Here is a 17,107-nt window from a genome sequence, read left to right as displayed (position 1 = left end):
ACTGTTTAGCGTGTTAAGTAGGTCACCTAGGCGTTCAGTTATTACTGTTTGCTCTTCCTTATTTAGCTTTTGGCAATTTCATCTTCATCCCATATCGTTTTTACTCTGGTAGGTGGTAAAGCTCCTCAAAGTTTGTTTCAAGTATACCAGTTTTACTGTTGCAGTCCTGTTTCTTCCAGTTGTATTGTTCAGGAGGGTGTGATTGATAAGTTTTCCCTGAAAACTTTATCTGAGGCTTAGAGGGGCAATTTGTAATGGTGGAAACTCTCCCACTTTTTGACACGTGATTTCTAATAAGAGGTCTTATTCCAGTCTCCATGAACACTCTGTTTATGAAAATTCCATGATTATGATGCAAATATGAACGCATAGAGAGTAGCAACTGTGGGATTAGAGGACTGGAAAAGGCTACTATGTCCTTTTTCGATAAAGTTACGAGTTGGGTCGATACAGGGAATGCCGTGGATGTAGCCTACCTAGATTTCAGTAAGGCCTTTGACAAAGTCCCCCGCGACCTTCTGGCAAACAAACTAGTAAAATGTGGGCTAGACAAAACTACGGTTAGGTGGATCTGTAATTGGCTAAGCGAACAAACCCAAAGGGTGCTCACCAATGCGTCGTCTTCATCTTGGAAAGAAGTCACGAGTGGAGTGCCACAGGGCTCCGTCCTGGGCCCAGTTCTGTTCAACATCTTTATTAACGACTTAGACGAAGGGTTAGAAGGCACGATCATCAAGTTTGCAGACGACACCAAACTGGGAGGGATAGCTAACACTCCAGAAGACAGGAGCAGAATTCAAAACGATCTTCACAGACTAGAGAGATGGGCCGAAACTAACAATGAAGTTCAACAGGGACAAATGCAAGATACTTCAGCAGAAAAAATGGAATGCAAAGATACAGAATGGGGGACGTCTGGCTAGACAGCAGTACGTGAGAAAAAGATCTTGGAGTCTTTGTGGACAACAAGTTAAACATGAGCCAACAATGTGATGCGGCTGCTAAGAAAGCCAATGGGATTTTGGCCTGCATCAATAGGGGTATAGCGTCTAGATCCAGGGAAGTCATGCTCCCTCTCTATTCTATTCTGCCTTGGTCAGACCACACCTGGAATACTGTGTCCAATTCTGGGCACCACAGTTGAAGGGAGATGTTGACAAGCTGGAATGCGTCCAGAGGAGGGCAACTAAAATGATCAAAGGTCTGGAGAACAAGCCCTATGAGGAGAGGCTTAAAGAACTGGGCATGTTTAGCCTGCAGAAGAGAAGGCTAAGAGGAGACATGATAGCCATGTACAAATATGTGAGGGGAAGTCAGAGGGAGGAGGGAGCAAGCTTGTTTTCTGCTGCCCTGCAGACTAGGACACGGAACAAAGGCTTCAAACTACAGGAAAGGAGATTCCACCTGAACATCAGGAAGAACTTCCTGACTGTGAGAGCTGTTCGGCAGTGGAACTCTCTGCCCCGGACTGTGGTGGAGGCTCCTTCTTTGGAGGCTTTTAAGCAGAGGCTGGATGGCCATCTGTCGGGGGTGCTTTGAATGTGATTTCCTGCTTTTTGGCAGGGGGTTGGACTGAATGGGGTCTCTTCCAACTCTACTGGATGAGGTTTCCAACTCTACTATTCTATGATTCTATGATCTATGATTCTATGAAACTGTCTCTTTGGAAGCCAAAACAATGACTGTATATCTATCTGACTTATTGGAGAACAGACAAGTTCTTTCTCCCACCCTGGACCTTCCACAGATATTGGTTAGTTTTCCAGTATAGCTCACAACCTCTGAGGATGCCTGCCATAGATGTGGGCGAAACGTCAGGAGAGAATGCTTCTGCAACATGGCCATACAGTCTGGAAAATTCACAACACTCAGTGATTCCAGTTATGAAAGCCTTTGACAAAACATCTTGACTGCTTTTCCCAATCCCATTTTTGTTTAGAGTCGAACTTTTGCGATGTGAATAGATATCTTCCCTTTGAGGCGGCTGCCCATCCACTCAGGGCCCTTCCACACATTCCTATATCCTAGAATATCAGGGAAGAAAATCCCACAATATCTGCTTTGAACTGGTTTGAGTCCACAAGGCCATATATTCCAGTTCAAAGCAGATAATGTGGGATTTTATTTAGCTGCGTGGAAGGGGCCCCACTCTGTTCCAATTTGCACTTTAGATGCTAGAGAGCTTGTAGTCATCCTGTCTTGTACATGGCCCCGTCATGGAATGAACTGGCTGCCAATAGATTACATTTTTATATAGGGTGATGATACTCTTCCAGTGTTGAAGAGCAGCCAACCCGCCTGTTGAGGTGACTGCCCATCCGCTCACACATACACAGGATGCTGGTTTCCTACTAAGAGGAGGAGGAGGATAGAATCATAGAATCATAGTTGGAAGAGACCTCATGGGCCATCCAGTCCAACCCCGTTCTGCCAAGAAGCAGGAAATTGCATTCAAAGCACCCCCAACAGATGGCCATCCTTCCTCTGCTTAAAAGCCTCCAAAGAAGGAGCCTCCACCACACTCCAGGGAAGAGTTCCATTGCCAAACAGCTGTCATGGTGCATGGCACATGATGTGGAATAGTAATAGTCCTGTCCTGTACTTGACCCCCCTCAGGCGAGTGGGACCCCCTTCAGCCTCCCTGCCTGCCTGCCAACCGGGCTCTTAGAAGCGGGATGCAGGAATGGCTGGACCACTCAGCAGGGGGGGGGACTGTTCTTTCTGAGTTATTAGCGCTGATGGAGAGCAGGGGCTGGGGGAGGACAAGAATGGAAGAGATTGAAAAACTGTAAAAAAAAAAAAGGAAATAGAGATTCCTCTGCCCCTGAGAGCAACCGGTCTCCCGCTGCCGCCGCGCTTTTTGGGCCGCCTCTGCTTCTTCCTTTTCCTTAGATACCAAGTTACCAACGCTAAACCAATCCAGAGCCCCCCTCCCCTCAGCTCGCTTGCTAATCTCTCTCCTCGCCCCCTCCTTCTCTCCCTCCCTCTCTCTCTCTTTCCCTCTCCAGCTCAGCTTGCTCAGCCATGAAGCTCCCGAAGCAGCTCTTTCTTCCCTCCTGCTCCCTCCTCCTCCTCCTCCTCTTCCTCTTCCTCCAGCACACTGGTAAGTGTCCAGCAACCCATCCTGCCCCACAACCAAGAGACCAGCCCTTACTCTCCATCTTACACCCAACCCTAGCCCCCTGTCTTTAGCGACAAGGGCTTCTTGGGGATCTGAGATGTGGGGAAAGGCGGGCAAGGAAGCAGGCTTGCATTTCTGTGTTACAACGGGGTCTCTAGAGAGGGATGCAGCTGGATGGGTTAGCTAGACAAGGAGACCAGAACAAGGGGGGCATTCTCCATCCATCCAAGCATGTGTGTGTGTGTGTGTAATTCCTCTAGACTACACAGCATCTCTGCCTAGATCTTTCAGGGACTCAGCACGTGTCTGAAGCTAGACAGCTTGTGGGATTTTTTCCCCGCTCCTTCCTGGGGAATTCTTTCAACTCCGAGTTCTCTCCCTTTTGTGCTTTGCTTTCATCTTGGAAAAAGTCTCCATCAGCCCCCTGTGGTGCAGTGGATTAAACCCTTGCCGGCAGGACTGCTGACTTCAAGGTTGGGTTGCTGACCTGAAGGTTCCTCCTTCGAATCCAACCCGGGGAGAGTACAGATGACCTCCCACTATCAGCTCCAGCTCCATGCGGGGACATGAGGGAGGCCTTCCACAAGGATGGTAAAAACATCACCTGGGCAACATCCTTGCAGACAGCAAATTTTCTCACACCAGAAGCAACTTGTAGTTTTTCAAGTCAGTCCTGACATGAAAAAAAAATATTGGACGCTGGTTCCTTGGGAGCAATGTTGTGTTCTTTCCATTGTGGCAACAAAGATGCCTCATCACACTAGAGCAGTAGTTCTTAGCCTGTGGGTCCCTGGGTGTTTTGCCCTACAACTCCCAGAAATCCCAGCCAGTTTACCAACAGTTAGGATTTCTGGGAGTTGAAGGCCAAAACATCTGGGGACCCACAAATTGAAAATCACTGTACTAGAGTATGAATCCACTTTAAATCCGGTTTCTGCCTCCTGCAGAATTCTGTGGTTTGTAGTTTGGTGAGGCTCAGGACCTGTCTGGCTGAACTGTTTTAAACAGTTCAGCCCCCTCCCTAAAGTGGATTTAAAGTGGATCCAAGCTCTAATGTGATGAAGTCCCGAGAAGTTGTCACCTATTTGTCCAAACCCTTATCCATATATTTGATGGTCTGAGTAATATTCAGGTGGGTGGGTGGACTCCTCACAGGATTATTTCCAAATTACACTAGATATCAGGCCAAAGAGTCTGGGTTGCTATGAATGTAGAGTAACTTAGTTTGGAGAGTGGCATTCCTTTTGAGGTCTAATCTATATATATAAAAGAGTGATGGAATTTGGGCACCGGACAAAACAACAAAACTACAGGCCCCCCAGCCTTGAAATTTGACAACACAACTCATAATCCACGCCTCTGGGGTGATACAACAAAAAGAAAAGAAAAATAAAGTCCTAATTAGAGAGAGAGAGCAATAATTGTTTTTATCCAACTGCTGCCAGTTTAGAGGGCTAATCTCTGCCCACTTGGTCTCCTAGCAACCAACTCAGCCAAGGGACAGCCAGGGTTCAGTTAGGGGACAGGCAGATTTAGGCCTCACTTAGGCTTCTTCCACAGATTATCTAATTTGCACTGGATTATATGGCAGTGTAGACTCAAGGCCCTTCCACACGCATTTATAATCTTATATTATCTACACTGCACTGGATTATCTTGACTCCACACTACAATATAATTCACTTCAGTGTGCATTTTATACAGCTGTGAAGAAGGGGCCTCATATAATCCAGTTCTAAGCAGATAATATAAGATTATCAATATACAGTAGATTCTCACTTATCCAACATAAAAAGGCCGGCAGGACGAATATGTTGGATAATAAGGGATTCAGGAAAAGCCGATTAAACATCAAATTAGGTAATTGTTATACAAATTAAGCACCAAAACATCATATTATACAACAAATTTGACAGAAAAAGTAGTTCCATGCACAGTAATGCTATGTAGTAATTACAGTATCACTTATCCAACACTCGCTTATCCAACGTTCTGGATTATCCAACGCATTTTTGTAGTCAATGTTTTCAATATATTGTGATATTTTGGTGCTAAATTCATAAATACAGTAATTACTACATAGCATTACTGCGTATTGAACTACTTTTTCTGCCAAATTTGTTGTCTAATATGATGCTTCATTTGTAAAATCGGTGCTTCCTTTGTAAAATCATAGCCTAATTTGATGTTTAAGAGGCTTAATGCTTCCTTATTATCCAACATATTTGCTTATCCAACATTCTGCCAGCCCGTTTATGTTGGATAAGTGATACTCTACTGTACTGTATTTACAAATTTACCACTAAAATATCACAATGAATTTAAAACACTGACTACAAAAACATTGATTACGAAAAGGCAGACTGCGTTGGATAATCCAGAACATTGTATAAGCGAATGTTGGATAAGTGAGATTCTACTTTAATATGAAATAATTACTGGGATAGAATAATGCAGAACAATATAATCTCTAAAACCAGGACAGTCTGAAACCAACAGTCTGAAAGCAGATAAATTGGAAATTCCACAAAGGAAACAATCAGGGCCAGCTAACACCTCCAAGAAAGGATTCCTCCAGAAAGGAAGCTGAGAAGGCAGTGAAGCACTGTGTATTAACAAAATCATTATTATTATTATTATTATTATTATTATTATTATTATTATTATTATTATTATTATTATGTTGTGGTCAACCGTGAAAATGAATACAATCTGGCTCCAAGTATTCAAAAACACTAAAATCAGAATATATAAAAATGAATGTGGTATAATAAAACAGAACAATACAATCTCTAAAATCAGAACACTAAATAAAGAACAACACTCTGAAAACAGGGGAATTCCACACAGGAAACAATCACGGCCAGCTAACACCTCCCAACAAAGTATTCCCATCATCAAAATCTGGCAAATCCTCTGCTTTGTCAGGGCCACAGACAGTAGAAGCACATAAAATATCGCAAACAACACCACTCTGAAAACAAGGGGATTCCTGACAGGAAACAATCAGGGCCAGCTAACACCTCCCAACAAAAAAATCACTTGGAGCCAGGCTTTAAATCTGCAAGGCCATTACATTCTAATCATTTTTCCTAATTGCAGCATTCATACTTCATTCATACTTGCCTCCAACAGACAAAAAAATTAGAAATATTGTATATTCACAACCTTTAGGAAATAATATCCCCTGATGGCGCAGCGTGTTAAAGCGCTGAGCTGCTGAACTTCTGGACCGAAAGGCCGCAGGTCTGAAATGGGGGAGTGGAGAGAGCCCCCGCTGTTAGCCCCAGCTTCTGCCAACCCAGAAGTTCAAAAATATGCAAATGTGAGTGCATCAATAGGTACTGCTCCGGTGGGAAGGTAACGCCGCTCCATGCAGTCATCCCACATGACCTTGGATGAGTCTACGGACAACTCCGGCTCTTCAGCTTAGAAATGGAGATGAGCACCAACCCCCAGAGTCAGACATGACTGGACTTAATGTCAGGGGAAAACTTTTACCCTTTACTACCACCAATTCCTCAATACTTTATTTCCCATACCACCATACTTCGCCACAGCAACGCGTGGCCGGGCACACCTAGTGCTTTCTAAAACTAGATATGCTGGACCTCCAGCAATCAGAAGACTCTCTCTCCCATCCTTCTTATACATGCAGAACATTCTGGTTGTTCTGCAGGACAGAAAAGGCACTCTGGACATGGGCAGTGACACTTTTCTTTACTTGTTTCATCAAGAAGAGTAACTGCCTAGATTCAGGTCAGGTCTACTATGTAAGAACAAGGATGAAAGTCAAGGTTATCAGGTTCTAGACCAAACATGGTGTGGGATCGAAAGGGCTGAAGGCTCTTCCACACAGCCATATAACCTGGAAGATCAAGGCATAAAATCCCACAATATCTGCTTTGAACTGGTTTATCTGAGTCCACAACTTCATATATTCCAGTTCAAAGCAGAAAATGTGGGATTATATTCAGCTATGTGGAAGGGGCCAGATATTTTGATCCTCTGAGCCCACTTTGTAAAATGTTGTACTTGTTTGTGCCTTCAAATCATTTTTGACTTAATGGTGACCCTAAGGGAATCTCGTTAGAGATTTTTCCTAGTTGGAAAGAATGTGACTTGCCCAAGGTCACTCAGTGGGTTTCCATGACCAATTGGGGGTTTGAACCTTGGTCTTCAGATTAACCCAGTACTCAGATCACTATATCATGCTTACCTAAATGCATTCACATAACTAGGGTTGCCACTGAGGTGGAAAGAAGTGTGTGTAAGGGCGTGTTGGTGGTTCTGTTCCACATGATGAGTCTAATAAACTCCCTTTTAATACATAATTATAAATAGGTGCATGAACCCATGCTCAACCTGCTTTAGCCATGAGTTCTTTGGACTCATTGTCTCTGATTCCACCCTACTTCACTGTAGAACCATCATATCTGAGATGCCCTTAAGATGCACTCATGTTAGAAAAGGCTTGTGCTTAGTACTAAGGGAGGAACAGTCAATGTCTTTATCACAATGTGAGGAGATTAGAAGTCTCAGACACGAGTCAACAAGTTGTACACTGGGCACAAGTATGTGTGTGTGTGCGAGAATGAGAGAGAGAGGTGATAGAGGAAAGAATAGTTAGATAGAATCCATTCACACTCCAGTTACAGTGCTATGATTTTACTTTAACAGCCATGGGTCTATCCTATGGAACATTGGGACCTACAATTTAAGGAGACTTCAAAATATTCAGAGAGCTTCTCTGATATTTCCTACCAAACTACAAAAACCAGGATTCAAGATGATGTAGCCATGGCAGTTGAAGTGCAATCATATTGGTATCATTTTTTAATGTGAAAGGATATCTTTAGAGCAAGCTACAAAATAATTAAACTTTGAGGCCTTTCACATCACTCAGTCCCTAGTTCAGGCTCCAGGATTGTTCCTAGTTTAGATTTTTTTTTCATTCAATTCCTTTGCAATTTACATATGTTCAGATGATATTTTCTTTCCTTTGTAACTGTCCCCATTGCTTCTTCCATCTCTCTCTCTTTCTGTATTTTTAATTAAATATTCATCAAGAAGAGATGGAATAGTTGCCCAGCAGAACTTGATTGTTAATACAAGAGTGTTCAACAGGACTAGAAGAACATACCTGAAATATACGATTCCCAAAGTTGATCCTCCACGTGTTTCGAACTTCACCTCTCAGAATCCCTGATCAGTAGGTGAACTAATTGAGGATTCTAGCAGATGAAGTCCCAAATACCACACTAATCTTAACATTTTGGGCTAGGTGACGAAAGGTTACACGGCAATTTTTCAAAATGGCAACCTCCACTTGCTGGATGGTGTGTTCATCAATAGCAGATTAGGTTCACCCTGGAATTGGAGCAGTTTGCACCGAAGTCTGACCACATTTGAATTGACGATGCCAGTTCTTGACTACAACATATGATGGGGAATCATCACCATAAATCTCTTTCATCAAACGTCTCCTTTGGTATCCTTTCAACTAAAGGAACTTCGTGACTGCTCTGTATTCCACTGGGTCCATTATCAAACCTCACACCACTTCAGCACCTGTAAAATCAAGACTGTTATCAGTTCTGAGTTGTAAATTGGCATGTAACCTATAGAGACTTACATCATCACACAGGTGCAGTGTCGGCATCCTGTGATAAATAGAAATGGGTCAGGGGAAATCTTTAATGAACACCCCTTGTATGCAATGAGTGCAGCCCTGGACCACGGCTTAATAAGACTTAGTTTTCTCAAGCGAGACCTCTGTTATTGTTAACTGCTGTTGATTGATGGCAATCCTATGAGTAAGCTACCTCCAAAAGTCCCTGACATCCACAGCATGCAAACTCAAAGCCATGGCTTTCTTGATTGAGTCAATCCATCTGTAATACAGTCTATCTCTCTTTTCTGACTGTCTTCATCATTAACAAGCATCATTGTCTTTTCTAAAAGAATAATGGGATGCATCAAAAGTGTCTATATCAGTGATTCTCAACCTTTGGTCTTCCAGGTATTTTGAACTTCAGCTCCCACAATGCCTTCCTGACTGAGATTTCTGGGAGTTGAAGTCCAAAACACCTGGAGGGCCAAAGGTTGGGAACCACTGGTCTAAATCAAGGGAAGTGATGGTGCCCCGCTCTTCTGCTTTGATCAGACCTCACCTGGAATACTGTGTCCAATTCTGGGCACCACAATTCAAGTGCAATATTGACCTGGAAGGTGTCCAGAGGAGGGCAATTAGAATGAGCAAAGGTGGGTGGAAGAACCTTCCTTTTAAACAGTCTGATGGCCATCTGTCAAGGGTGCTTTGGTTGTGTCTCTTCCAAGTCTATGATTCTATGATATTCTGAGAAAGCAATAATCTCGGATCATTTCAGGTTCCTGGGAGAGTTCTAGATTGATCTGAGAGAGCTGAGAAACCTGGGTGGGGAGGTTTCCACAGCATCTTCTTAACATGCTTGCTTGAGATCTCTGAATGAAAGAAAAAAGGTGTATTGGTATCTTTAAGAATCACATGATTTAGCAATAAATGCTTGTGGATACATTATTTCAGTAGCTGAACAGCACGTGTTTGATGTGACTGTTTTGCCGGAAAACCCTGTGGTGGTGCGTGGAGGATCTCTCTGGCTGAATTGCAGCACCAGCTGCCGGCAGGCAGATGCCAAGGGAGACTTGGAGACATCACTGATCAAGGAGAGGAGAGACAATGGGACTGGCTGGGCAGCTTTCCAGCTTATGAATATCACAGAGTGGGTGTCTGCCGCGGAGTGCTCCTTCAGCTGTTACGGAGAACATAAATCTGTGCCTGCAAACATCGTGGTGTATCGTAAGTGGCAATGGAGCAAAGATTTGTCATTTTTTGTTGCACTTGTATCTTTTATTTTCTCCAAAGACTTCGCTTCCTAAGCAATATCTCACATAGATCAGTGCCTAGCCCAGATCAACTTGGCCAGATGGAACATAAGGGTAGGGAAAGTGAAGCTTGCACGTTGCATATGTTCCCCAACTTTCTTTCAAGAGTCATACTCCATTAAATGACACAACAGTCTTCAACCACAGCTAAAAATGATGAAAACAAAATTTATGCACAGAAAGATTTTTTCATAGAATCATTTTAGTATCAGATCTGTCATGAAAATATATTTATATTTTGTGGAAACTGTTTAGGTCAGGACTGGGTCAGAATTTCTGAAAATAAAATAAAAGTGGGGAAAAGTTGAACTAAAAAAAAGAGATCCTGGTTTGCACAAATTTGCAGTTTGCAGACAGAATTGGCAAAATCAAAGCAGAGAGACGAGGAGGGGGAACTATTCTCTGTTTAGCTCAGGGAGACCATATGCTATGCGTTTAGCTCACATACACCTCAGGCCCTGTCCTTGTATGACCAATTTGGATCTACTTCTTGCCTTGCCTTCTCAGCCTCCACTTATCCTCTGACATTTGTCAAGAGGCCCCAGATCTCAATATATATCTACACCAGTGGTTCTCAACCTGGTGGGCGAGACTTAAAATAAGGTTCGTGAGACATGCAGGGAAAATCAGCTCTAGATATTCAATATGGTTTTCAGTGGGTGAGCAGATGGCGACTACTGGATGGCATATGTTCTGTATCAGAAACTAGAATTGATGTGTTTTATCTAATGCAGTTTTCTGAATCAGCAATCCATATAACCAAACCGAATCTAAAGTTGACCAAAAACTGATTCGTAACCCTTTTGGTACTAATGTTGGAGAGTCAAAGTGGTCCATGGTCAAGGTGGTCCCTGGTCAAATGCTCCATGATCAAAGAAATGTTGGGAACCACTCATCTACACTGTAGAATTAGTGTCATTTGGCACTACTTTAACTCCCATGGCTCAATACTGCGGAATCATGAGGTTTATACTTTGGCAAGGCACCAGCATTCTTTGATAGAGAAGATCAAATACCTGGTAAAACTACAACATCCTTGATTCCATAGCACTGAGCCATGGCAGTTATAGTGGTATCAAACTGCATTAATACTACATTATAGATGTACCCACAGTCTGACCCACAGTCTGACTCTTCCATTTTAGTTCCAAGACTTCTTCTTCCCATTCTCAGAGAGGTGAAAGAATCTGAGGATCAGAGTAGTGTCTTGAAAAATGATCATGTTAAAAGAAAATTGAATGGCATACTCTATACCCCCAACATTTCACATATGAAAGCCAGAACATAGTGGCTGTGCACCATTAGAATGTGGCAAAGGTTCATAATGAGGAAAACACACAAACTAGAAGAGGCTGCAGCAGTTTGCTTTTGTCTTGAGCTTTTTGAGAAGGGAATGATTCTGTCACTTCCTCTCCTGACTCCTTCCTGAAGTGTATGCAAACTACTTTTGCACATTGGATTCAGTTTCCAGCCAAGTCAGTTGAGACAAGGAAGTGGGGGGAGAAGAGAAGAAAACTGGGACATTTAAAAACAGAAGAGAAAGTGGGGTGTCAAATAATTGGAGCAGTCCCCCTCAAATAACAGTTAAGGTATGAAAGCATTACATGGTGAAAATTTTCACATTCAAGCACTAGTTGGCAGAGAGAGGGGCATTTGGGGTTCTCAGGTAACAAGCTCTGGCACCTCCTCAAACTACAAATGTCGGGTTTCCATAGGATTCAGCCATAGCAGCTAAAAGGGAATTATGTTTTACCTTTTAGAGTGAAAGGCCCTATTTCAGTAGTGGGTGGGAATTCTCAGCAGTACTTTTGGTACTTTTCAGTTCTGAGCCAGGCTGGCATTGTTTCAGTGTCTGAAAACAATATTTCTTGAACTCAGAATACATGCCAGTTTCATTTTAGTGGGCATTTTGTCTGTTTAAAAATGGAGGGGGCAACAAAACATTTGGATATGAAGACTATTTTTGCTTGGGATTTTCTTTTTTTTTTTTTTTTTTTTAAATAATTTTTTATTGTGGTTTTCGAAACTTTACAACGAAAGTGTGAGAACATAGTATACATGAAAGTAAAAGAGAGAGAAGGAAAATATATCAAAAAAGCCAAGATAAAGACAACAGAAAAAAAAATAATAAGAAAAAATAAAATAAAAAAAATAAAAAATAAAAAAATAAATAAAAATAATAATAATAAAACATATATATTTGTTGACTTCCATTCTTCTTTCTTTCCTCCAAGTCTTATTTGTTCATATATCTTAATTTTTATGTAACGCTTACAGTTTCCTCTATCTATCTGCAACACTACATCTTGTTTTATTTCCCTCTTTTAAGTAGTTATCAACCATACTCCAGTCCGTCTTTTTAATTCCTTTTCCGTTACTCTGCCTCATCAGGTAAGTCAATTTGTCCATATTTCTTATTTCCATGACTTTATCGAGCCAGCTTTCCTTAGTAGGAATTGTCTCTTGTTTCCAAACTTTGGCAAATACCAATCTGGCCGCTGTCACTAAAAAGGTGAATAACTTATCTATATTTGTATCTTTGAAAAAATCCAAATCGAACATACCTAATAAGTAAATTTCAGGTCTCATTGGAAAATCTGTTTTAAGTATTTTTTTACACTCAGTATGTACTAATCTCCAAAATGTGGCGGTTTTATCGCACGACCACCACATGTGGTAGAAGGTGCCATCCTGCAGCTTACATTTCCAACATTTCTGGTCTGCGTTTTTGTACATTATACCTATTTTTTGGGGGGTAATGTACCAGCGATGCAGCATCTTAATCCAGTTCTCTTTTAAATCTATTGCATATGTATATTTTAAACGTTTGGTCCAAATTTGCTCCCATTCCTTCAAATAGATCGGGCGTCCGATATTCCTTGCCCAACTGATCATTGTGTTTTTAATCTGTTCTGTTTGCGTAGCCCACTCGTTCAATTTTTCATACACTCTGGTGATCACCTTCCTATCGGATGTTAAAATAGCGTCCCAAAATTCTCTTTTATCTGAAAATCCCATTTGTTTATCTATATTGAAGTATTCCTGAATTTGTCTATATTGGTACCAAGACACGTTGTTAAAGCGTTGTCTTATTTCCTCTTGTGATTTTATCTGAAAAGATTCCTCCTTTTTGATCAAGATGTCATTATAAGTTGGCCATTTATTCCACCCCAACAACCTCCTTTGGTTTGCCTCCAAAGGAGAAACCCACATAGGTGTTTTAATGTGTAGTAACCTTTTGTATTTCATCCAAACTTTGAGGAGTGAGGAGCGAATGAAATGGTTTCCAAAATTCTTCTCCCGCTTTGCCCTGTCATACCATAGGTATGAGTGCCAGCCTTTGTAGAGGTCGAACCCTTCCAATAGAAGTGTTTTTTCGTTTTTAAGATTTGCCCAGTCTTTAATCCACATTAAAGCGCACGATTCATAGTATAATTTCAAGTCAGGGAGGCCAAATCCTCCCCTCTTTTTTGAATCTATCATTATTGTATATTTTATTCTAGGTCTTTTGTTATTCCAAATAAATTTCATTATTTCTTTTTTCCAATCCTTAAAGATTTTTTCGTTTCTTATTATTGGTAGATTTTGGAAAAGAAAAAGCATTTTGGGAAGAATATTCATTTTTACTGCCGCTATCCGTCCTAATAAGGATAGATTTAGATGTCTCCAGTTTTTTAAATCTTTGCTTATTCCTTTCCATCTTTCCCCATAGTTGTTCTTTAACAAATGCATATTCCTTGATGTAATCCAAATGCCTAGATATTTAATTTTCCCTACAATCTTTATGTTTGACAATTCTTCCAAACTTTCTTGGTTTTTCTTTGATATATTTTTGGTCAGTATCTTGCTTTTTGTTTTGTTTATTTTAAATCCCGCTATTTCTCCATATTCCTCAATTTTGGAGAGCCATTTAGTTATGTTTTTCCTCGGATTTTCAACAATGCATATAACGTCGTCCGCATATGCTTTTATTTTAAATTCTTGTTTGTTAATTTTTAGCCCCACTAGTTCCGGATCTTCTCTTATGTTTTTTAACAAAGTTTCTAGGGCAAAAATGAAAATTAATGGTGACAGGGGGCATCCCTGTCGTGTTCCCTTCTCAATAGTTATTTCTTGGGATGGGTTATTATTAATTATTAGTCTTGCTCTCTGATTTCCATAAATAGCATTTATTGCGTTCTGGAACTGGTGCCCAATATCTATTTCTTTGAAGAGTGCTTTGAAGAATTCCCAATTTACCTTATCGAAAGCCTTCTCCGCGTCGATTGATAGCAGAGCTAATTCTCTCTGATGATGGGTCTCATAAAATTCCAGCGTGTCTAGGATCACCCTCATATTATCTTTAATGCTTCTATTTGGTAAAAAACCATTTTGGTCATCTTTTACCCATTCTTTTAGGAAGCCTTTAAATCTATTTGCCAAGATACTTGCGAAGATTTTATAGTCAGTATTTAGTAGTGTAATTGGACGGTAGTTCTTAATCTCCTCTGGGTTTGTGTTCTCTTTCTGGATTAGTATGATCTCCCCTTGTTTCCAAGATTCCGGTAATTCTTCGTTCATTAATGCTTTATTCATTATTCTTCTAAGAACAGGAATTAGTTCCTCCTGCAATGTTTTATATAGTACGGCCGTATACCCATCTGGGCCCGGCGATTTATTGTTATGTAGGTTTTTAATAGCTTTTTCAATTTCTTCCGTTGTTATTTCTTTATTCAGACTAAGTCTTTGTTCATCATTTATTTTCTCCAATTTTAGCTTACTCAGAAATTTCCCAATATTTCCTTTGTCTATATTCTCCTTCTTATACAATTGTTTATAAAATTTCATAAATTCCTCCATAATTTCATTTTCCTTTGTAAGTATTTTGGGACCCTGTTTAATCTTTACTATCTGTTGGGCTTGTTTCTTCTTTCTTATCTTCCTTGCTAGCCATTTTCCTATTTTGTTTGCATTCTCGAAGAAGTCCTGTTTTATATATTTTAATTGTTTTGCCATTTGATCCATCTCTAGACTGTGCTTTTTATGTTTTAGGAGGTCTAATTCCCTTCTAGTTGTATTGTTATCTGGTTTTTCCTTTAGCTCTTTTTCTTTTTTCTCTATCTCCATTTTAATCGCGTTCATTTCTTGATTTTTTTTCCTATTTCTTATTGAGTTTTGTTGAATTAGATATCCTCTCATTGTCGCTTTATAAGCATCCCACACCGTTTGTACTTTCATCCCAGGTTTATCATTATTTACAAAGAATTCTCTTGTCAGGGCCTTATTTTTGTTTATGTCTGCTTCTGCTTTTAAAAGGTTGTCATTAAGTCTCCATTTTCTTGCTATTTTTCTATAGTTTATAGTCATTTCTAGTGGATTATGGTCAGAGATGTCCCTAGGGAGTATTTTCACCTTTCCCACTTTTGAAGTCAATGATTTAGTGGTCCAGATCATGTCGATCCTTGACCATGTCTGATGTCGACCAGAGTAGAATGTGTAGTCCCTTTCCTCCTGATTGTGCATTCTCCAGGTATCATTTAAATCAAATTCGTCCATTAGTGTCAGGAAGTTTCTTGGTAGTACTCCTGTATCGTCTTTTTTCCCCCTTTTCCACGTCTTTTTCTTATCTATTTTTTGGTCCACTACTCCGTTAAAGTCTCCAAGAATGACGATGTGGTCGAATTTTCCTTCTGATAGTTTTTCTCTTAATATTTTAACAAATTTTGCTTTTGGGCCATTTGGTGCGTATATATTGCACACCAGTATGCTTACTCCCTCCACTTTTAGTTTAACTGCCACCATCCGCCCCTCTTGGTCTTTAAATTGTAATTCTGAGTGTATTTTTTCATCGATGTAAAGGATCACTCCCCTCTTTTTTTCCTTTGCTGATGAGTAATATTCTTTACCTAGTTTCTTTTGAGTTAGATGTGCTACCTGCTTTTGGTTAATATGGGTTTCCTGAAGGGCAATTACATTGTATTTCCCTCTAATTATCTGATTATATACACGCCTTCGTTTAATTGGAGAGTTAAGACCATTCACATTATTTGAAAAAAACTTTATTTGTTGTGTTAAATCAAACATCTTGCTCATTTATTTCTTCTTCTTCTAACTCTTCCTGCTCTTCTTCCTCTCCTTCTTCTTCATTTGTCGCTTGTGGATCCGAGGTCGCTCCAATTTCTGATGGGGAGTGGAGTCTTTTCCTTTTTGTTTTTTTCTTTTTCTCCAGGGAATCTTGTGTCTCTTTAGCTTCTTTATCTATCTTTAGTTTTTTATAAAAGTCCTTTGCTTTGTCTTCGGACGTGATCCATATTTTTTCCCCCTTGTAGGATACCATTATTCCCTCGTATTTTTCCCATCTAAACTTTATATGTTTACGTTTAAGCTCTTCCGTCAGGAAAAAGTATTTTCTTCTCCTATTCAAAACTGATAGAGGGTATTCTTTCATAATGATCACCCTACTATTTCTGTACAAGGTTGGATTTTTACTATTATTTTTTAGGACCTCATCCCTTATTTTTTTCCTTACAAAGTTAACTATAATATCTCTTGGGACCTTATTTTTTATGGCATACTGCGTGTGTATTCTAAATGCCCGATCTATCTCTCTATCCATCTCCTGGTTTGGAACCTCTAATATTTTTGCCATTAACTCCACCATTAATTCTCTTGTGTTTTCTTTCAAGTCCTCCGCAATATTTCTGATTCTTAGTTGGTACTCCATCTCGTTAAGTTCTAACCTTTCTTGTGCATTTTCAAACTTTTCGTTTTTCTTTTCCAGGTTTTCTACTTTCTTCAGTATCTTTGTTTGAGTTTTTTCACGTTTTCCCTCTTCCATCTTTAAATCTTTGATGTCATTTAGTGCTTTATTTAATTCCATTTTCATAGAACCTAAGTCTTCTTTAATATCTTTTTTCAGTTGCAACATTTCTTCATGTATAGCTTTTTGTTGTAGTTCCTGTTTTATTGTTAATGCCTGGAGTTCTTTCTGTATAGTATTTTGGAGATTATCTTGTTTCTCAGATAGTCTCTGGATTTCCAACCAAATATCTTTCATGCTAATTTCTTCCGCTACGGAGCCCC

At 40.3% G+C, this 17,107-nt stretch overlaps 1 protein-coding gene across 3 annotated transcripts in view; it reads left to right on the top strand.

Moving 5' to 3' along the window:
* Positions 1–2,738: 2,738 nt before the first annotated feature.
* icam5 (intercellular adhesion molecule 5) overlaps positions 2,739–17,107 on the top strand; it is a 58,818-nt gene continuing 44,449 nt past the window's right edge. Inside the window, exons 1-2 of one of the 3 annotated variants that reach the window (XM_062971323.1) lie at positions 2,739–3,103; positions 9,687–9,959. In XM_062971323.1, coding sequence (XP_062827393.1) covers positions 3,025–3,103; positions 9,687–9,959 — 352 coding nt within the window. In that variant the 5' untranslated portion in view covers positions 2,739–3,024. The remainder of the gene's footprint in view (positions 3,104–9,686; positions 9,960–17,107) is intronic. The other 2 variants (XM_062971322.1, XM_062971321.1) reach the window with 2 other exon arrangements.

The sequence above is a fragment of the Anolis carolinensis genome, chromosome 2, assembly GCF_035594765.1.
Source record: "Anolis carolinensis isolate JA03-04 chromosome 2, rAnoCar3.1.pri, whole genome shotgun sequence".
Taxonomy (NCBI): domain Eukaryota; kingdom Metazoa; phylum Chordata; class Lepidosauria; order Squamata; family Dactyloidae; genus Anolis; species Anolis carolinensis.
The sequence above is the reverse complement of the archived record's forward strand: the minus strand, read 5'-3'. Positions and strand labels throughout refer to the sequence as shown.